The sequence below is a fragment of the Pimephales promelas genome, chromosome 18 (genome assembly GCF_988280905.1).
Source record: "Pimephales promelas chromosome 18, fPimPro1.hap1.1, whole genome shotgun sequence".
Lineage (NCBI taxonomy): Eukaryota > Metazoa > Chordata > Actinopteri > Cypriniformes > Leuciscidae > Pimephales > Pimephales promelas.
In genome coordinates, this window is record NC_142786.1 from 2,467,774 (window position 1) to 2,491,137 (window position 23,364).

General features: G+C 38.5%; 1 protein-coding gene across 1 annotated transcript; it reads right to left on the reverse strand.

The window, feature by feature from the left end:
• Positions 1-8,067: 8,067 nt before the first annotated feature.
• On the reverse strand, positions 8,068-23,307 carry recql4 (RecQ helicase-like 4). Its single transcript, XM_039678359.2, has 24 exons — positions 22,992-23,307; positions 22,741-22,774; positions 22,541-22,641; positions 22,283-22,429; positions 20,537-21,537; positions 20,364-20,463; positions 19,428-19,578; positions 19,220-19,336; positions 18,733-18,885; positions 18,560-18,652; positions 17,307-17,443; positions 17,038-17,121; positions 16,737-16,925; positions 16,481-16,663; positions 15,231-15,429; positions 14,868-15,145; positions 13,303-13,440; positions 12,986-13,223; positions 11,228-11,357; positions 10,987-11,147; positions 9,703-9,892; positions 9,206-9,371; positions 9,009-9,117; positions 8,068-8,343 (listed from the first exon to the last, which is right to left on the reverse strand). Exons 1-24 carry the CDS (start codon positions 23,073-23,075, stop codon positions 8,222-8,224), a joined length of 4,305 nt encoding a protein of 1,434 aa, XP_039534293.2. The 5' UTR covers positions 23,076-23,307; the 3' UTR covers positions 8,068-8,221.
• Between the last annotated feature and the right edge of the window lie 57 nt (positions 23,308-23,364).

Sequence of the window (23,364 nt, forward strand, 5' to 3'; positions counted from 1 at the left end):
ATTAAGTTTCTCCAATCTTCTCAAAACTCTGGATTATGATAGAGGGCTGTGAGACTTTGACCTGAGTGCAAAAATGGAGGCTCTAGACCCTTCCAGAGCTGAGATATCAAAATTCAAAATTTCGACCCGAAAAAAAAACGACAGTGTTACCCCTTACGTTTTTTTTTCATTTTCGGGCAAAAAATTAAGTTTCTCCAATCTTCTCAAAACTCTGGATTATGATAGAGGGCTGTGAGACTTTGACCTGAGTGCAAAAATGGAGGCTCTAGACCCTTCCAGAGCTGAGATATCAAAATTCAAAATTTCGATCCGAAAAAAAAACGACAGTGTTACCCCTTACGTTTTTTTTCATTTTCGGGCAAAAAATTAAGTTTCTCCAATCTTCTCAAAACTCTGGATTATGATAGAGGGCTGTGAGACTTTGACCTGAGTGCAAAAATGGAGGCTCTAGACCCTTCCAGAGCTGAGATATCGAAATTCAAAATTTCGACCCGAAAAAAAAAACGACAGTGTTACCCCTTACGTTTTTTTTCATTTTCGGGCAAAAAATTAAGTTTCTCCAATCTTCTCAAAACTCTGGATTATGATAGAGGGCTGTGAGACTTTGACCTGAGTGCAAAAATGGAGGCTCTAGACCCTTCCAGAGCTGAGATATCAAAATTCAAAATTTCGACCCGAAAAAAAAAACGACAGTGTTACCCCTTACGTTTTTTTTCATTTTCGGGCAAAAAATTAAGTTTCTCCAATCTTCTCAAAACTCTGGATTATGATAGAGGGCTGTGAGACTTTGACCTGAGTGCAGAAATGGAGGCTCTAGACCCTTCCAGAGCTGAGATATCAAAATTCAAAATTTCGACCCGAAAAAAAAACGACAGTGTTACCCCTTACGTTTTTTTTTCATTTTCGGGCAAAAAATTAAGTTTCTCCAATCTTCTCAAAACTCTGGATTATGATAGAGGGCTGTGAGACTTTGACCTGAGTGCAAAAATGGAGGCTCTAGACCCTTCCAGAGCTGAGATATCAAAATTCAAAATTTCGACCCGAAAAAAAAACGACAGTGTTACCCCTTACGTTTTTTTTCATTTTCGGGCAAAAAATTAAGTTTCTCCAATCTTCTCAAAACTCTGGATTATGATAGAGGGCTGTGAGACTTTGACCTGAGTGCAAAAATGGAGGCTCTAGACCCTTCCAGAGCTGAGATATCAAAATTCAAAATTTCGACCCGAAAAAAAAACGACAGTGTTACCCCTTACGTTTTTTTTCATTTTCGGGCAAAAAATTAAGTTTCTCCAATCTTCTCAAAACTCTGGATTATGATAGAGGGCTGTGAGACTTTGACCTGAGTGCAAAAATGGAGGCTCTAGACCCTTCCAGAGCTGAGATATCAAAATTCAAAATTTCGACCCGAAAAAAAAAACGACAGTGTTACCCCTTACGTTTTTTTTTCATTTTCGGGCAAAAAATTAAGTTTCTCCAATCTTCTCAAAACTCTGGATTATGATAGAGGGCTGTGAGACTTTGACCTGAGTGCAAAAATGGAGGCTCTAGACCCTTCCAGAGCTGAGATATCAAAATTAAAAATTTCGATCCGAAAAAAAAAACGACAGTGTTACCCCTTACGTTTTTTTTCATTTTCGGGCAAAAAATTAAGTTTCTCCAATCTTCTCAAAACTCTGGATTATGATAGAGGGCTGTGAGACTTTGACCTGAGTGCAAAAATGGAGGCTCTAGACCCTTCCAGAGCTGAGATATCAAAATTCAAAATTTCGACCCGAAAAAAACGACAGTGTTACCCCTTACGTTTTTTTTCATTTTCGGGCAAAAAATTAAGTTTCTCCAATCTTCTCAAAACTCTGGATTATGATAGAGGGCTGTGAGACTTTGACCTGAGTGCAAAAATGGAGGCTCTAGACCCTTCCAGAGCTGAGATATCAAAATTCAAAATTTCGACCCGAAAAAAAAACGACAGTGTTACCCCTTACGTTTTTTTTCATTTTCGGGCGAAAAATTAAGTTTCTCCAATCTTCTCAAAACTCTGGATTATGATAGAGGGCTGTGAGACTTTGACCTGAGTGCAGAAATGGAGGCTCTAGACCCTTCCAGAGCTGAGATATCGAAATTCAAAATTTCGACCCGAAAAAAAAACGACAGTGTTACCCCTTACGTTTTTTTTCATTTTCGGGCAAAAAATTAAGTTTCTCCAATCTTCTCAAAACTCTGGATTATGATAGAGGGCTGTGAGACTTTGACCTGAGTGCAAAAATGGAGGCTCTAGACCCTTCCAGAGCTGAGATATCAAAATTCAAAATTTCGACCCGAAAAAAAAAACGACAGTGTTACCCCTTACGTTTTTTTTTCATTTTCGGGCAAAAAATTAAGTTTCTCCAATCTTCTCAAAACTCTGGATTATGATAGAGGGCTGTGAGACTTTGACCTGAGTGCAAAAATGGAGGCTCTAGACCCTTCCAGAGCTGAGATATCAAAATTCAAAATTTCGACCCGAAAAAAAAAACGACAGTGTTACCCCTTACGTTTTTTTTCATTTTCGGGCAAAAAATTAAGTTTCTCCAATCTTCTCAAAACTCTGGATTATGATAGAGGGCTGTGAGACTTTGACCTGAGTGCAAAAATGGAGGCTCTAGACCCTTCCAGAGCTGAGATATCAAAATTCAAAATTTCGACCCGAAAAAAAAACGACAGTGTTACCCCTTACGTTTTTTTTCATTTTCGGGCAAAAAATTAAGTTTCTCCAATCTTCTCAAAACTCTGGATTATGATAGAGGGCTGTGAGACTTTGACCTGAGTGCAAAAATGGAGGCTCTAGACCCTTCCAGAGCTGAGATATCAAAATTCAAAATTTCGACCCGAAAAAAAAACGACAGTGTTACCCCTTACGTTTTTTTTCATTTTCGGGCGAAAAATTAAGTTTCTCCAATCTTCTCAAAACTCTGGATTATGATAGAGGGCTGTGAGACTTTGACCTGAGTGCAGAAATGGAGGCTCTAGACCCTTCCAGAGCTGAGATATCGAAATTCAAAATTTCGACCCGAAAAAAAAACGACAGTGTTACCCCTTAATTTTTTTTCATTTTCGGGCAAAAAATTAAGTTTCTCCAATCTTCTCAAAACTCTGGATTATGATCGAGGGCTGTGAGACTTTGACCTGAGTGCAAAAAATGGAGGCTCTAGACCCTTCCAGAGCTGAGATATAAAAATTCAAAATTTCGACCCGAAAAAAAAAACGACAGTGTTACCCCTTACGTTTTTTTTCATTTTCGGGCGAAAAATTAAGTTTCTCCAATCTTCTCAAAACTCTGGATTATGATAGAGGGCTGTGAGACTTTGACCTGAGTGCAAAAATGGAGGCTCTAGACCCTTCCAGAGCTGAGATATCGAAATTCAAAATTTCGACCCGAAAAAAAAACGACAGTGTTACCCCTTACGTTTTTTTTCATTTTCGGGCAAAAAATTAAGTTTCTCCAATCTTCTCAAAACTCTGGATTATGATAGAGGGCTGTGAGACTTTGACCTGAGTGCAAAAATGGAGGCTCTAGACCCTTCCAGAGCTGAGATATCGAAACTCAAAATTTCGACCCGAAAAAAAAACGACAGTGTTACCCCTTACGTTTTTTTTCATTTTCGGGCAAAAAATTAAGTTTCTCCAATCTTCTCAAAACTCTGGATTATGATAGAGGGCTGTGAGACTTTGACCTGAGTGCAAAAATGGAGGCTCTAGACCCTTCCAGAGCTGAGATATCGAAACTCAAAATTTCGACCCGAAAAAAAAAAACGACAGTGTTACCCCTTACGTTTTTTTTCATTTTCGGGCAAAAAATTAAGTTTCTCCAATCTTCTCAAAACTCTGGATTATGATAGAGGGCTGTGAGACTTTGACCTGAGTGCAAAAATGGAGGCTCTAGACCCTTCCAGAGCTGAGATATCGAAACTCAAAATTTCGACCCGAAAAAAAAACGACAGTGTTACCCCTTATGTTTTTTTTCATTTTCGGGCAAAAAATTAAGTTTCTCCAATCTTCTCAAAACTCTGGATTATGATAGAGGGCTGTGAGACTTTGACCTGAGTGCAAAAATGGAGGCTCTAGACCCTTCCAGAGCTGAGATATCGAAACTCAAAATTTCGACCCGAAAAAAAAACGACAGTGTTACCCCTTACGTTTTTTTTCATTTTCGGGCAAAAAATTAAGTTTCTCCAATCTTCTCAAAACTCTGGATTATGATAGAGGGCTGTGAGACTTTGACCTGAGTGCAAAAATGGAGGCTCTAGACCCTTCCAGAGCTGAGATATCGAAACTCAAAATTTCGACCCGAAAAAAAAAAACGACAGTGTTACCCCTTACGTTTTTTTTCATTTTCGGGCAAAAAATTAAGTTTCTCCAATCTTCTCAAAACTCTGGATTATGATAGAGGGCTGTGAGACTTTGACCTGAGTGCAAAAATGGAGGCTCTAGACCCTTCCAGAGCTGAGATATCGAAACTCAAAATTTCGACCCGAAAAAAAAAAACGACAGTGTTACCCCTTACGTTTTTTTTTTCATTTTCGGGCAAAAAATTAAGTTTCTCCAATCTTCTCAAAACTCTGGATTATGATAGAGGGCTGTGGGACTTTGACCTGAGTGCAAAAATGGAGGCTCTAGACCCTTCCAGAGCTGAGATATCGAAATTCAAAATTTCGACCCGAAAAAAAAACGACAGTGTTACCCCTTACGTTTTTTTTCATTTTCGGGCAAAAAATTAAGTTTCTCCAATCTTCTCAAAACTCTGGATTATGATAGAGGGCTGTGAGACTTTGACCTGAGTGCAGAAGTCGTTTTTTTTTTCGGGTCGAAATTTTGAATTTTTATATCTCAGCTCTGGAAGGGTCTAGAGCCTCCATTTTTGCACTCAGGTCAAAGTCTCACAGCCCTCTATCATAATCCAGAGTTTTGAGAAGATTGGAGAAACTTAATTTTTCGCCCGAAAATGAAAAAAAACGTAAGGGGTAACACTGTCGTTTTTTTTTCGGGTCGAAATTTTGAATTTCGATATCTCAGCTCTGGAAGGGTCTGGAGCCTCCATTTTTGCACTCAGGTTTAAGTCTAATGGCCCTCTATCAGAATACAGAGTTTTGAGAAGATTGGAGAAACTTAATTTCTCGCCCGAAAAAAAAAATGAAAGGCCATGAGACTTAGACCTGAGTGCAAAAATGGAGGCTCTAGACCCTTCCAGAGCTGAGATATAGAAACTTAAAATTTCGACCCGAAAAGAAATTAAGCGAGAAAATTAAAGTTTCTCCAATCTTCTTAAAACTCTGGATTCTGATAGAGGGCTGTGAGACTTAGACCTGAGTGCAAAAATGAAGTCTCTAGACCCTTCCAGAGCTGAGATTTGGACATCCCACGTAGCATTTATGCCATTATAAAACTAGTGGGTTCGTGGACAGTGGAATTTTGGGATGGCGCTTGGTGCTACGGACTCAGGGGCCCCAGCTGAGTGCAGTAAAATAGTTTTTATCATGACAGGAACTTTAATAAAAATGTCCAGAAAATACACAACCCAAATCCCCATTTAATAGATTGCAGGCGGGATTCTGTCCATTTGCATCTTATTGCATGAAGGCCGGGGTTAGCACATTTGAAAAATAGTGGGTTATTGGACAAATAGTGGGTTTTTGGACACGTGGTTTTTAGATGGAAACAATGAAACCTGCAATCTATTGAATGGGGATTTGGGTTGTGTATTTTTTGGACATTTTTATTAAAGTTTCTTTCATGATAAAAACTATTTTACTGCACTCAGCTGGGGCCCCTGAGTCCGTAGCACCAAGCGCCATCCCATAATTCTACTGTTCATGAACCCACTATTTTTATAATGGCATTAATGCTATGTGGGATCTCAATATCTCAGCTCTGGAAGGGTCTAGAGCCTCCATTTTTGCACTCAGATCTAAGTCCCATGGCCCTCTATCAGAATCCAGAGTTTCAAGAAGATTGGAGAAACTTATTTTTTCGCACCAAAAAAACCCCAAAATGACAGGGGTACGTACCACTGTCGAAATTTTGAGTTTCTCTAATCTTCTTGAAACTCTGGATTCTGATAGAGGGCCAAGGGACTTAGACCTGAGTGCAAAAACGGAGTTTCTAGACCCTTCCAGAGCTGAGATTTTGAGATCCCACGTAGCATTTATGCCATTATAAATATCTCAATATCTCAGCTCTGGAAGGGTCTAGAGCCTCCATTTTTACACTCAGGTCTAAGTCCCAAGGCCCTCTATCAGAATCCAGAGTTTCAAGAAGATCAGAGAAACTTTTTTTCTTGCACCGAAAAAGTCGACAGGGGTACAGTTTGTCAGGTTTGGCAATATTGGTAAAGAGTTTCCAGGACAAATGCTGCTCAACTTAGACAGTCATCAGTGGAGAAAGTATGCACGTCAGTAAAAGCTTTTAAGTAGCAATTAATTACCAGCCCAGCAGAATCAATATGCACCCAAAATTCAAGATGTGATGGAAAAAGTGAGTTATTTTTATATTTATAACATGATATATTGAAAGTACATAAAATATTGGCGCGATTGCAAATGTGATAATGCTTTTATACAACAGTTCAATAAAAAAAGATATTGTGATGTGACATTAATATTGTAAATATTATCCGTAGTGATTCAGTGAACTGGTTTCTGAACGAATGAGTTGAATGAATACTTTTGACTCGTAGACAGTGATTTGGCGCCACTTATTGGTGGTTTTAATTTAATGATTAAAAATCTTTAATTTATTATTTTTTAGCATCTTAATATTAGCATAGTATAGCATAGTAAGTTAATGCAGGTGATATTCCATTAAAAATATATTAGCAAAGTTAAATGTATAAGGAAGGTAATAATTTCAGAGGGAAAAATAAATAAGGTTAAGGCCAATATAAACTTTACTTTTTTCTGTTCGGTATTGTAATTTGACTTCGACTCGACTTACTTGAAGTGAACCACTCGACTTGACTTGGTTGTGTACAGCGAGTTCTTAGACTTGCTGGCATCATTGGTATGGGACTTGAGACTTACTTGTGACTTGAACATGTATGACTTACTCCCACTTCAGATTGATTGACTGACTGACTGAGAGGACTGACAGAAATGTACTCGCAGTTACTCATATCTGAACTACACTGATGTCATCAGTTCCATGTAATATCTCAGCAGGTCCATAACACACAGCTGTATATTTATAAAACGGTTAGTTCGAATCCTTGATTCTGATTGGTCAAGAGCTGTGCTTTATTCACAATAAAACACGGCTATGACCGCTTCACCCAACGGTTCTATTGATCGCTGCGCAACACTGTGGTTCTATGTTGTTTTTATTTGAGCTTTCATGCATTTTACACATTGGAACGTTGTTGCTGGTCACGCTCAGGGACTATTTTTTCTAGCGGAAGGAAGGCTTTTAGTGATTTTACTTCAAGAAAGTTGAACTAATACATTGTTTTTTATTTTAATATTGTGCGGCAACAGTTTTATAAAAGCAATAAGGTACTCGAGGCAAGTGCTGTATCGTGAATAAGTAACGGCTGAAGGGCGTTGTTAGGCACGACGTGAAGCGTATTCACGATACAGCACAGCCTCTCGTACCTTATTGCTTACATATTAAACCTGCTATATAAAGTCAACAACCTTTTGAAGGAAATGGTGAGATTTCATGGATGTTGAGGGTTCTTCATGTAACCAACAATGCCTGTGTACATTTTATAAAGTGTCGATTTGTTTCCTAAATGATTTACTGATGGGGAAAAAAAATGATAAAAGATTGCAGCGCACTTTATTTTACGAATTCGGAGTCTGTTTATATTCATATATAATGAGTGTAAGTAAAGGCTATCTGTAGGAGAGACCACATAAAACATACGGCGGTAGATGTGTCTGTGATGAATTTAGATTATACAAGTGATTATATATATTAATAACTGATACCTGTTGGGGAATGTTGAGTATGAATGTGTCAATTGACTAAGAAATCAGCAAAATAGCACTTCCTACAGGACAGACTGAGCAAAGACAACTGGTGTTATTTCAGATCTCACTGTGATTCACCACAGAAGAGTCTTTATTAAGTTTAAAAAAATCATCAAACACAACATGTGAACATTTAGAAAATAATAAAAATCTGCACAAATAAATAAACTCAGATTGTAGTTTTAGTTTGACAAGGATGATCATGTGATCGGGGCATCTTGTTACCTCGTTCTAATGATCTCCTGAGTGGCTAAACGAATGAGCTCATTGAAATCAAACTGAATGTATTTCCTCCAGTATCTGCGGTCACGTCCGTACACCTGCGCTGGAAAACACGGACTTCCTGCGGGAGGAGACAAGCACACGCTGAATTAAAACCTAAACTCGCAATTTTGTGTTATAAAGTCATAATTGCAAGATGTAAACTCTCAATTGTGAGAAAAAAAAGTCAGAATTGAGAGATAAAAAGTCGCAATTCTGTCTTTTTTTCTCACAGTTGTGACTTTATTTCTCGGAATTGCGACTTTATATCTTAGAATTGCGACTTTATATCTTAGAATTGCGACTTTATATCTCAGTATTGCAACTTTATATCTCAGAATTGCGACTTTATTGCTCAGAATTGCGACTTTATTTCTCAGAATTGCGACTATTTCTCAGAATTACGACTTTATATCTCACAATTGCGACTTCATATCTTGCAATTGTGAGATATAAAGTCGCAAAAATTAAAAAAAAAATAATAATAATAATTTCAGTGGCAGAAACAAGCTTCCATAATGCCACTGAAAAACAGTGACATATTTTAGAGGGAAAAAAAAAAAGACTTTCACGGCAGAAGTGGAACAGATGCTGCATTTATATTAAATTAACGATTAATCATGCAGCTCTATTTTTCTACATACTCAATGTTAGTTTCCACTTTGTTAAAACAACAATTACGATATTATCATTGAAGATATATTTCACACACCCCTATTTGAGAAAAATATGGGAAATAAAACCCACCGATGCCGTGGAATATTCTGGCCACGGCTCGACCGGAGAACTTCTCATCGCTGCGACTGCACAGGAAACCTCTGATGTCAGCACAGATCTGACCCTCCCAGTCCCTCATCTGACGACACAACACAATCAACATCAGCATTCACACCTGAGGATTCAGATACAACACATCATAAACATCTGCTCAAGATGAAACACACCTTGCATTTGTTGAGCTCTTCCTCCTCATCCTCTTCCTCCTGATAGTGTTTGCTCAGGTCCAGGTTTCTCCTCTTGTCGAAGTAATCGCGCAGCAGCTCTTTGAGATCGTGACTCCTGCTCTCCTCCAGGTCATCCATACACAGACTGCAGTTACGGTACGCAACACTACACACACACACAGGAAGAGATATTAAAGATGATGCCATTCCCTCAAGTCTAATGTCAGTGCATGTAAGACCAATCACATTTCAGACCAATCACATTTCACTATGCAAATCTTGCAATAACTTTTGAATGCTAAACACTCTATCAGTGAAAGTCAACAAGATTGTCAAAATACACTATTGTTCAAAAGTTTGGGTTCTGCTTCTCATAAACTGTGGCACTTCTATAATTCAGCTGGATAAATGATCACGTTTTCATTTATCTGAAGTGACTTTGGATAAAGAAGCCTAAGTGATGAGGTCAGCGATGTGGAGTGTGTGACGGGTCGGACCTGCGGAAGGCTTTGAAGCAGGTTTTGAGCTGGTACAGCTGAGTCCTCTCCTGCGCCATCACTCTCCCGTGCAGAAACGCTCCGACCGCGTCCAGCTCATCCGGCGTCAGGTCACCGTACGAGCGGAAGTAGAAGGACAGCGCCGAGAACTCCACGTGAACACCACTCCTGCCGGTGCCTCCGTACGACCCTGAGGAGACCACGTCACACAACGTCAGACAATACAACATGATAGAACAGAACGGAATAAAATAAAACAAAACAAAAAAGAATAGAATAGAGTCAAATAGAATAAAGCAGAAAGGCAAAATCGTTCCTTTAAACTGATTCAAAAATAGAATAACAATTTCAATAGAATACAATAAAATAGAATATAAAAATAGAACAGGATAGAGCAAAATAAAATTGAACAGAAAATGGTAACATAATAGAACAGAACAAATATAACAGAGTAAATTCAGTAAAATAAAATGGAACAGAAAACCAAGTACACAATAGAATAAAACAAAATAATAGAATACAACATAATAAAGTAGAACACAACATAATAGAACAGAACATAATACATATAAAATTGTCATAACATAATAGAATAGACGATACAACATCAATATAATAGAATAAAACAATTCAAATAAAAGACGAGTAAAATAGAATGGAGAAGGGCTACATAATATAATAGAGTAAAATAAAACAAAAGCACATGACATAATAGAATAGTCTAGAATAAAACAGAATACAACATAATAAAATAGAAATAGAATATAATAGCTTATAGAAAAAAGGAATAGAGCATAATAGAATATAAAAAAACAGAATAGAGTGCAAAATAAGACAAATAAACATAATAGAATAGAACATAATAGAGTGGAAAATACAGATTAGAACAGAACGATTAGAGTCATATAAAATTGTCATAACAATAGAATAGACAATACAACATCAATATAATAGAATAAAACAATTCAAATAAAAGACAAGAGTAAAATAGAATGGAGAAGGGCTACATAATATAATAGAGTAAAATAAAATAAAAGCACATGACATAATAGAATAGTCTAGAATAAAACAGAATACAACATAATAAAATAGAAATAGAATATAATAGCCCATAAAAAAAGGAATAGAGCATAATAGAATATAAAAAACAGAATAGAGTGCAAAATAAGACAAATAAACATAATAGAATAGAACAGAGTAAAATAAAGTAGATCAGAAAAGCACAAACCATAATAGAATAGAACCACTTGTTTAATAATCTTCTAATCAAATAGTTCCTCTCACCGGAGCCCCACTGCAGCTGTCTCAGACCTCTCTTCACCAGAGGAAGCTGCCAGCCCATAGTGTCCGCCAGCTCCACCACGTCGAACTCCAGAGCGTCACATGACTCCACACGCTCGCCCGCCATGCGCTTCCTCGCCAGCGTCACCGCGACCGGAGGACACCTGAGCACACGCAGATTCAGCACACACACCTCTGAAGAGCTCTTATAATAAAGCATGCTGTGTGTGAGTGTGTGACGTACAGTTTGGTGATCTTGCGCAGTTGTTGTGGCCCGCCGTAACACTGCAGCTTGCAGACGGAGAGAGTCGGGTGGAGGAGCTCCACCCACTGCTGAGGATGAAGCTCCAGATAACACAACAGAGTCTCCAGACCTAAACACACACACACACACACACAAATAATGAGCCATATAGATCTTAACTGAAGAAGACAAAACTGAAAACTTAAACTTAACTGAAGTTCACCCCCCAAAAAAATCACATTGACATTGTTTAAAGGTCAAATATTTAAAAATGTTGTAAAAAAAATATCAAAAACCCCCATTTCCTACAGTTGTGTACTTACAATATCCCAAAAGTCTCCAAACTATTTTATTTTCAGTGAAATTCCAATTTTAAATAAGTGGCCGTCCCGGAAAAAAATGTCGCCTGTCAATGACGCAATATCCGCGCTATCCTTGGTTTCCGCTCGTACAGCCATAGCCATGACGTAACCATGGCGACAGACATGGACAACTGCGTAGTAGGTAACGTTTAGTGGCACCCAGTTCTTGTTTCGTTCACACATAGACCATGGCAAGCAAACTTTAGAACTAAAATGAGGATCAATATTAGCGTGATAGCTAGCGTCCGCGACTGACTTCCACTCGACAGAGAACTAGCGTCAGTGACTAATTTGGACTTGACAGAACTTCACGAGTCACGACTTTACAGCTTTATTAGACAGGTGAGCAAATGTACATAAAACAAATCAATGTTATATAACGTTAGCTTGACATGATGAAATGTTAGAAGATGGTCAGTATGTTATTCTTATGTTGATCTAGCTGCTAGTTTCGTATAGCAAACGAACTAACGCGTAAAATAACATTATGACTTTCAACACATTTAAATGCCGTTTAGTGTGATAGTGTAACGTTTTATCCTAAGTGGAACAGCGCTGCGTTTCCCACACAGGTTTAATTAGTCTAATAAACTGACCTGTGTGAGTAATCCAGCACTTGCATGTAGTTCAATAGGATGAAATTTCCTTATTCCTTTATATCCGCGGGACTCGCGTGATTATATGTCTCTTATTAGCAATCGCGACCTGCTTCATACCACTGTAATTTTGTTGTTGTTTTTATTATTTTTTTTTATTTTATTTTTTTAACTTTTTTTTTCCTGTGCTTGTTTTAATGTAAATGTTTCTAAAATCAATAAATGCAATGTTGGAAAAAAAAAAACCATGAGTGTTTTCACTAATCCATAAACATTATTAGATCCATCAGCTTGACAGCAAGTCCCATCATTCAGCTCGTCACTACGTCAAATACCTTTGTTATTGTTGGAAACTGCGCCCTCTTGTGGCCAAAAAAGCTACATATTGTAGCTTTAATCACTTATTTCAAATAAATGCCATTTTTTTAATCTTTCCATTCATAAAAGAATCCTAGTGTATTTTGATGCAATTTTTGGCAAAATTACAGTGGCCAACATTTGAAGTGGATCAAAAACATTAATCGAAATTATACATGAAACAATACCCTTTCTTGTCTCAGCACAACTTTGATGACCTTTTTTGATCCACTTCAAATGTTGACTACTGTGTATTGCAATAACTTGTGAGTTGGATAAATATTTTAATCAATTAGATGACATTGTATTCCTAGATGGAGATCTAAAAAACAAAGGAGGGCGAGCGAATGATTTTTAGGAGAACGATCCCTTCAAATATGTCGTCTACCGTCAGATCTACTGTATTAAAGCACTTGATCTCATGTTTCTGTAAGTCTTCTCACTCTCTTCCGTGATGTCGAGGGCCTCCACGGTCTCCTGCATGGGAATGGCTCTCTCGTGTGTGTGACACGGCCGCTGTAAACACTCGTCACTCAGTTTCAGCCCGCCGTCGCTCTCCTCTGCTGTCTGTGTTGGTGTGTTGTGCTCATGTGGAGTGTGTGTCTCGCTCCTCTGCTGGTGTGAATCAGTGTCCTCACAAACCTCCATCTCCAGTAACTCACTGTCAGATACTTCTGCAGCCTGCAGGGAGAGACATCAGACCTCAACACAACTCACACACACATACATTATATATATATGTATAATTATTAAGCCTCACCTGTTCCAAATCTCGCTGCTTCTGCTGAATCTGTCTGCATTTACACGGAGGAAAAACCTTCTGCACCAGTTTCTTCACTGTGTAATAATCCACCGTGTCTGCGTAGATGTGCCGGCGCAGCTCGTGCAAATCTGCACCCTAAACACAAAGAAAAATTCAGTTATTGCAATGTTGTTATTGTACACTAAAAATCTAAAATAGATTTTGTTAACTGAAATAAAGCTGAAGCAAAATATAAATATCAGATGAAAAAATGTAAACTTAGGCAATTTGTTTTATAAGCACTTTTTGTTATGCTGGTTGAAACTCTTCACATCCTGATAGCAATCGATAACACAAGTGGTCTAAATTTCTAAAACATAGACTGTAAAAAAAATATGGACGCCGCCCCTTCTCTCTTCCATTGGTCAGAAGTGAAGCCGCCAGTGTCCCGATATGGCGCTGACATCTTGGAACTTGTGTCTGCGCAGAAGCGATTGCGGGACCAGATATGCGCAATCGTGAGCAGGAAGTAAAGCCGCGAAATCAAGGCCCCGCCCTCACTCTCGCAGAATGTGTCGCAAACACACGCTCCGGCACTTTTTTCAAATTAATTATAGAAATTTAGATATTAAATTTAAAGCTTTAATCTCCTCAGTCCTGCGAAGATCCCGAAAAAAAGTCTGTGAAGTGACTACTACGCTCAGAGAACCTGTCAATCACAGCGTCACACCACCGTAACAAATAACTAACTAAAAACAAACTTATTAAAAAAAAAAAAACACTTGAAATTACATCAGCGTGATAAAACTACAGTAAATGACAGAAACTATCTTTGGAAAAAACATATTTGAAGTGTAATTTAATTGTTTAGTTGGTCTCACGTGCCGTTGAATAACATGGGGAGGCGGGGTTTATGACCTATACTAGGACCGGCCACCGGGGGGCGATCGAGACGTTTTGGTTTCACTTTTCAGGGCTTGTGCGGCACACTTGCTCTAAACATGTACATATACAGTCTCTTCTGTGGAAGTTTGAAGACAAAAAAAGATTGTCCAATCATTGCATTCGCTCCTGAGATGATCACGTCCTCAGACTAGGATTTATGCGTTTCTATGTCAAAACTATCAACGCTGAAATGAATCTGCAGCAGTCAGGTGGTACAGGTTAGTGCTTTGTTTATGTTCCTTAAACCTGAAATAACATAGGTTTAAGGGACTAAAATGACTATTCCAGCACAGTCTAATAAAACATGCTTCAGGGACAAAGAACATGTTGGTGGATCTTCTCCTAATATCCTGAAATGGCCAATTTGGCAACAAATCATCGATTTGAAAAATGTTAGAAACTTATTTTCCCAACATTGGGACTGATTTTAGAGTTTGTTCATGGTGTGTTGATCCAACTCTGTTTGCTATTTGTAATTAATATAGAAATTGATTATAGATTTTAGATCTAAAGCAGCTCTTGTGCAATTTTTCTGAGGTTTGCTGATAATTCCTCTTTTACGGCAGTGACGTACTATATTAGTATGTAAGTAACAATAAAATATTGTTAATACTGTGAAGTCCCACACATGCACAGACCTCTGGGTCTAGAAACAGGTGGCAGTGCGCCGGGTGTCCGTCACGTCCCGCTCGGCCAATCTCCTGCACGTAGCTCTCGAAGCTCTTGGGCATGTTGTAGTGGACGATCCCACGCACGTCCGATTTGTCCAACCCCATCCCGAAAGCCACGGTGGCCACCACAACACGCAGCTCCCCGCACATGAAGTTATTCTGCACTCGCCGCCTCTCAGACGCACCCATCCCGGCATGGTACGCTTCCGCGATCCACTTCAGAGGCTTTCGGATCTTCTTCCTGGCTGAGTTGAGGGAGAGAAATGGCTTTAATGCTGCAAAATAATGCAATCAAGCTGGAGTGTTATGCACGACAGTCATGTATTATACCCAGAGCTTTCTTCTTCTTCCCAACAGGGTTGACGTCCTCATCGATTGGCGCTGGTTTGGATGACTCTCTCAACATCACCCCCTGCAGGCAGGTGCGCAGCAGTGCGGCGATACGGGACGTCTCCTCTCGCCTGGTGCAATACACGATCACCGACTCCAGAGCGCCAAAGCGTTCGCCCTTCAGCAAAGACACTAGAGCCTGTTGGAGAAAACATTGAGACAGCTCTGAATTTACTGAGTGAAAAATGCACTTTTTAACTTTGCATCTCTCTGAAAGAGCTCAAATCAAGTTCAGAATATTGTACTACGATGATCCATTTTTATTGAGATGTTTTACCGAAGTTGAATTCAAAGAATAATGACAATTCAGGACCAGATCTAGTCAATAGATTTGGTGCATATAAAAAAAAAATCAGTGTTGTCATTGTTAACTAAATACTTGAAAAACATCTAAAAGTGTATTTAATAATTGAAAAAAAAAATTGTTGCTTTGGATACTAACTCAAATAAAATGTTTGTCAAAGTCAAAGTACTACAATTCAAACCTAAAAATGAAATAAAACCAAATTTAACCTAAGGAAAAAAAATATCAAAGCTGTCATTGTTAACTAAAAACTTGAAAAACATCTAAAAGTGTATTTAATAATTGGAAAAAAAAAACATTGTTGCATTAGCGACTATTTCAAATAAAATGTTTGTCAAAATTCTAAAAATCAAACCTAAAAATGAAATAAAACCAAATTTAACCTAAATAAAAATACAAAAGCGAATTTATAATATATTCAAAATATTAATAAGCACTAATAACAGTATATAAATAATACTAAAATAACACATATTTTAGTATATATATTTATTAATGATTTATTATAGTTTTAAATAAAATTATATTAAAAATCTAATACATATATGTAGCATTTCTCTTCCATTACTTTTCCATTTATCGTCCATTTCTCTTCCATTTTGAATTTTCTAGACAAACAATTGTTTTTTGTCCGGTATCTTGTGAAGACAAAGTTCACAAAACTTGGTACACATGATTTCAAATACCACAATAACTAAAACAATCCTCAAATATCTACAACTGTATGACCATGACAGTTGAAATATGCCACCAAAACAACTGTAACCAGTCATCCACATAATCCTAATAATCGCTGTTTTCAGCTCAATTTGAAGGTTTCATGTTGTTTAGTTTTGCTCTGCAGTGCAACTGCTAACATAAAAAAGCAAGCTAACCCTAAACACACCTGATCTTTGTCTCGGTCCATGGACACTGACAGCTGGAGGTTGTGAGGGACCGCGGCAGAGCGGACAGCGATGCCGTCCTGGTCGCTGATGTCCAGGTGTCGGGCGATGTCCAGCGCTGTGGACAGAGTGGCCGTGGCGGTGAGACCCAACAGGCAACGCACACCCAGCCGATCCCTGAGCACCTACGCAACACAAACTCACATTGATTTTGCACTGATCGAATGCAGAACTCTCCAATGCATGTGAGAGACTCGCCTTGCACAGTCTCAGGTAACAGGGTCGGAAGTTGTGCGACCATTCAGACACGCAGTGAGCCTCGTCGATACAGGCGAAGGCCACCGGGGGTAGCTGGTCTGCAGGAGGGAGACATCCTGACCCGGAGTGACCTCCACCGACTAGCGCTTCAGGAGACAACAGCAGGACGTGCACCTCACCGGCCTTCACCTACACACACACACAATAACAAACATCAACTTTAAATGTACTAAAAAATGCTAAATACATTCTGGATCCATAAATAAGTTACATATTTAAAGAGTACTTCATAGTCTTGTACCTTCTCAATGGCCGTCTCTCTCTGTTTCTTAGACATGTTGGAGTGGATGCAGACGGCTTTCAGCTTTGACGGGAGGCCAGAAAGCTTCACAAACAATGTAAAAATGAAACAAAAACACTTTAACCGGCCGCTCTAACCTTCCACGAGATGGTTTAATCTAAATGCTCTTAATCATTTTCATCTAATTAAATAAAAAATAAAACTGTGCCTCATTTCATTTGCTTATTAAATGAATAAGAATTCAATTCCCACGGCAGAGTCAGACGTACCTGATCGTCCATCAGAGACACCAGAGGAGACACCACCAGCGTGATGCACTTTGACCTCTGGGCGTACAGGTACGCCGGAAGCTGGTAGCACAGAGACTTTCCCATTCCAGTGGACAGAACTACCAGTGTGGACAGACCTGAAGCAGAACAAAACCACCAATAGATCAGAGCAGCGGCTTTACTCAGCGTTTATGCACACTTCACTTCAGAATCAAATTCATTTAGTTTTTTTTTGGTTGTCTGAACACTGAACAGCAAAAAAAAATTTAACAAAGTAAAATCTATTTTTTGAAAGTCTCATCAACATAATATTTTTAGAAAATCCTTTCAAATGCAGTTTAAAATGAAAATCAGGTTTTTGGGAATCTTTTTCTGTCACACAGTAATTTATGAAGTGAAATGGTAAATGCTAGGAAGTTCAGCTGTTCATGTCCTCATACAGGCCCTGTTCACACCTGGTATTAAGATGAGTTTTGCTCGATCGGATCACAAGTGTATGATGGTAAATACAGGTGTAAACGGGGTCTAAACCGCTTTGAGCTGGTCCACATTCAACCACTTCCTGAGTTAAAAAAACACATTCAACTGGATTGCTTTCGTAGTGTAAAATCTCATGTGGTCGAATCGCCAAAAAAACCGTCTACTCTCCGCCAACTGAACTAATGCGTGGACATTATGGGAAGTGTGCGAGCCAGACGGGATTTAAACTTTGTCGGCTGGAGACCCCAGTTTGGTATAAAGATGAAAAACATACCAAGCACAATGTTCTCCAACCATTCCTGATTTCTAACACACACTCACAGCGTTCGGCTGGTCTTGCGTGGTCTCCGCCCGTTCACATGTAAATTGCGTGAGCTTTTTTGTCCATTAGATCAAAAGATCTGAAAAAACACACAAAAAAATGTCCCTCAAAGACATCAGGACAGAAGTGGCTGAAAGTGGACAAAAGAGACGGATTAAAACCAGGTAAAACGGGAAACGAGAATGTGTCTCCCTCGTCCACTCGTGATCCGATCGACCAAAAAGCATTTTAATACCACGTGTAAACAGTGTAACAGCAGACGCTGAAAACAACACAAGCTTCACGTGGGCCTGAATATGTATAGTAGACCAAACTGAGCTTCTCATTCACACACAGACACGTGGAAAATGCAGACTTGTGGGTTTTAAAAAAAAAAACCTGTCTTATAAAAATAAAAAAGCCAAAAAAGGAAATAAAGAAATGCAGTAATCTTTTAATAACTTCCTCCCACCTGACAGGATTCTCATGATGGCCGTCTCTTGGCCAGGCCTGAAAGACTTGTAACCAAAGTCTCGGAGCGCTTCATACACCTCTGGAGGGACATCTGTGGAAAATCACAGGAGAAGAAATAGAATAAATAGGGACATTTGCACAGAATAAAGCTCTTAAAGACCATTCAAATACCTTGAACTTTCCCATCATCCTTTGGTGTGTAGAGCGGCTCCATAGGTGGAGGAGGGGCAGGCCGCTCATAATCGGGTCTGATGATGTTGAGCAGAATCTCCTCCCCTTGCTCCGCCTTCTCAGAAGAGTCCCCGCCCACAATAGGAGGAGCCACTGTGGCAAGAGAGCAAAACATTAGTTGCCATGATGTCGTTCTAAATGTTGTTGCACATTGCCATCTGGTTTCATTGGTGTTCTGGATTGTTGCTGGTAGGACTGCATGAAATTGTTTTTCTGCTATATGTACTGCTATGTGAAAAATCATACAAATCAAATTTTCCCAGGTAACAGTCATGAACAGTGCTGAGTTTCATACAGCGCATATATTTATGAAAATCGCAGCCTTCTTGTTTTAACTATTGCCTTAAGTCATATAGCAATAAATCATGCTAGGGTGTTTTGTGACAATTGACTACAGAAAGTGAACATGTGACCCATGCGGACCCACCAATAGGCTCTGAGCGCAGAGTTCCTGTCGCCCGGGCAACTTCCTCCAGCGTGGGCAGCTCAAACTCCTCCTCCTCTACTGGGGTTTCCTGCTGTTCTGCAGAACTCACGACAGGAGCTGCACACAAACCCAGGCACATGATGTCATTTAACATTATGACAAATTCATGAGAGCAGAGTCATGTGACCCTCGCAGCCTCGTCTCTCACCTCTTCCTTGACAGTCTCGTGCCCAGTGGCCCGTCCCGCCACACTTGTAACAGCTGTCGCCCTGACGACTGAAGCCGCCGAACCGACCCCTGCCCCTCCCGAACCCGCCGCCAAACCGCTCGCCCTTCAGCTGGAACTTCTGCATGTACATCTGCATTTATAAAGCATTGACAAAAGCACATACGTGAACTACACAATTAAAAAAAAATTTATAAACAGAGAGTTTATAAAAAGTTTTATAACCGTTTTATATGATTTTATAAACAGTTTCAGCATTTAATACAATTATAATATAATTTTTTAACCACTTAAATAGTTTCCTTTGGATTTACTCAATTCACATTGGTCATACTTTTGGATGGACAATCCGTATAAATACACAAAAAAACAAATATATCCCTGTTTGAGAGGTTCCTAACAACATTTTTTTAGGATTTAGGATCTATTTTAACAATTTTTTAAAAAAATTATTTGTTTTAAAAAGAGAAAGAAAGAAAAGAAAGAAAGAAAAAAAGAGAAAGAAAGAAAAAAGGAAGAAAGAAAGAAAGAGAAATTTGCCTGATAACTCAAGATGCATCAAATCTGACATCAACAATGCCACACAGCAAAACTTTAGAGCGATGATGGAGGGAAAAGACTTACCGCTTAAAATGTAATCTATTTTTTGACTTCTTAAGATTATAATGTAATATACATGTCATTCTGAATATTTTATGGTGTTTTTTATTATTTTAAAGAGCTATGGAAGATACTGTATATGCTATGACTGTAAAAATGGCAGCTCAAATTTATTTAAAAATATCTGTATTTGTGTTTCCTTGTAGAAGGAAATTCATATGGGTTTAGAACAACAAAAACATTGTATCTCAATGATGACAATTTCTATTTTTGGTTTAACTTTTCACTTAAAGAAGATCTAACGTGAGAGCAACTGACCTGTTTCCTCATTGCGGCTCCTCTCAAAGCAAATCCTTTGACATGGGACTTCTTCTTCAAATTGATTTTCACAAAGTTCCCATCTGTGTTTTTGGTAGGCCTGGATCAAGAAGATAATGATAAATCAATAAAACATACAAATATGTGACTATTGGCGAGCTTATGGTACCCACTTGACCCTGACGGTGTTCTTCATCGTGTACGCGGCGGCTCTGGCCTCCTCCTCATCCACCTCTCCCAGCAGATTCTCCTGAGGAACCACCCGTTTCTGGGTTTTCTTTTCCTCTGAGCTGGAAGGATCATCCTCCTCATTGACTTTTCCTTTCCTCTTCCCTCCTTTTTTGGGCTGATCCTGTCCTTTTTTAGTTCTCCTTTTCTTTTTCACTCCGCCTTCCTGCTCCTCAGATTCATCCACATCATCGTCCCTTTGTCTTTTTCGACCTTTTGTTTTTTTGCCACCTTCGGCCTGTGTTTTTTCCCCCGAGTCTTGATCTTTCTTGACCCTGGGTTTGCGTTTCTTAGTTTTTGCAGGAGATTTGGGTTCCTCTAAACACGCCTCATTATCTTTTTGATATACCCGTTCACCATGAGGCCCCGGGGAGCCCAATTCTGCATCCAGCACCACATTGTCCCTTACTGAAGTCACAACAGGGCCTTTCTGTGCTTCGCCCTCTGACAAGGCAGGTTTACTCTTCTCTAATGAAGTCTTTGGGGATGTTTGACCCTGAGTTGACATGGTTTCGCTTCTAACAGTAGGCGGTAAAAAACTATTATCGTTTTTCGTTAGCTCTGAATTCCCAGCAACAGGTTTCTGAGGTTCCTCCACCTCATCGAAGACCTGACAGCGTGCAAGCCAGCCACTGTCCACCGATGAAATCCTCTTGGTCATGGACTGCCTCAGGAACTGGAGCCTTTCCACGCTCTTGTGTGCGGATCCCACAGATGGAGACCAGGATTTGGAGGGGGTCACGACAGGGAAAGGATCCGATGGCTCGTCCTCAAACTTAGTGCTGGTCTGTACAGGAGGAGCGCTGGGGTCTGGGTGTGTGTTGGCTGACGTCGGTGTGTGAGTCTCTACACCTGTCGGTGCTGTGCTGGAGGTGGGAGTGTCCTGCAGTGGTTTGGTTGGTGTTCGCCGAGGGGTTGTAGCTTTTTTCAGAGAAAATGATCGTTCCTAGAATTTAGCATATGTGACAAGAAAATAAGAGGACAGATATTCTGCAGCCTGTTTCTCCAAATTACATTTATAAGAATTGTTTCTGTCAGATTCATTATTTGTTCAAAACAGCCATTAATGTCATATATAGATTAAGTTGAGAAATGCAAAAAGTACAATATAGTAAAGATGCCATTACAACATCCTAATCAGAGTAAATGTTTCTGAACAATAACAAAATAAACAATATATATATATATAGCCTTTTTAATTAAAAAGAAGTATCCACTATCAATCACATTTTCAATCTAAATGTTTTAAATAGAAAATATTGTCAAAATCAGTCATCAGTGGACATGTTAACCCATATAAAATAGGGCGTAATACAAATTAACAACTACTATATAATACAAAAACATCTAAAAACATTTAGTAAACTTTTTAGAAAAAATTTTTTTATTAACTTTTTAATAATTACATAATTAAATAAATTACATTATTTTAAATTATATCTTTTTTAATTATAGAAATATATTTCAGTTGATTTATTTTAATTTTCTTATTTATTACTTATTACATTTTTTGAAAGCACATGAAAACAACAGCTGTTTGGAACAAATACAGGTTCTCTGAATGAAAAAATAAATAAAAATCACATTTTTAAAAATCACAAGACTATATATATATATATATATATATATATATATATATGAATATGTAGTTTTTAAGTAGTATTACACAGCTTATCATAAGTCATGTTCACCTTTGTTAAAGCTCCAAGATTGTTCTTCAACTTCATGCCAAAGAACTGAGCTGAAGCTTTCAGCGTCTCTTTATCATCTGAGGAGAGTTTGGGCACAGCAGCCGGCAGGTTCTTCCGGTTAAGGTGAGATCCCCAGCATCCAGATCCCTTAAAAAAGTGAACATAAACATTTACTGAGTCTACACATATGACAGGTCCTTATCTTCAGAAACTATAAAGACGGCTGATGATGAATGTGCAAATGAAGTAGATTCTCACAGTTGTAGATGAGTGACTCTCCGGGGGCTTTGTTGGATCTTCCACCTCTGAGCTCTTTTTTTCTTTTGCAACTTTAAGAGAACGATATTCTTTATAAAGTTCTGCAAACACAAGAACATAGAAATCCAAAATTAAAACAAACAAATGAACAAAGTATGAAAGCTCAACATGAACAAAGTAACACAACAAAATAATCTTACGTCTCGTCTCCTCTGGAGCTTTATCAATGTCATCCTTCAAAAGAAAACATATGTTTGTACATTATGACACAATAAGATGTCAGTCAATTAACAATAACTATGACATATCAGTAAACTACACAGGAAAACACAAAACAACATAACATTAAAAAAAAAACATAAGACTGAGCACATAGCATAACAAAATAAAACACAATGGATAACGATAGCATAACGTTAACATAACAACAATACACAATACTCCACGATACCTTATTGGGCTTTCTGTTGTTTGTTTGGAAGAAAGATTGTTCCCATTTCTTCAGGAGGATTTTTACATCATTGTATCGATCCATTTGGTCACTTTATCCGTGAAACCAATATAAAACAAACTCATACAACAACCGGAGTTTATAATTCCTTCATATCATAGAACACATCAACATCATGTATTTCAGACTCGCTTTAAAAAGACCATGTCAGTTATAGAGACATATGTCTCTTAAATAAAATGGAATATTTATCGTATTTATTATAAAAAAGAGAGCTTATGCTTGATTTTCACTCACTAAACTTTCAACTGAACGCGCCAAACGTTAAATCACCAGTGTTGAAAACAATAGATGACTTCCGCCTCTTCCGGTA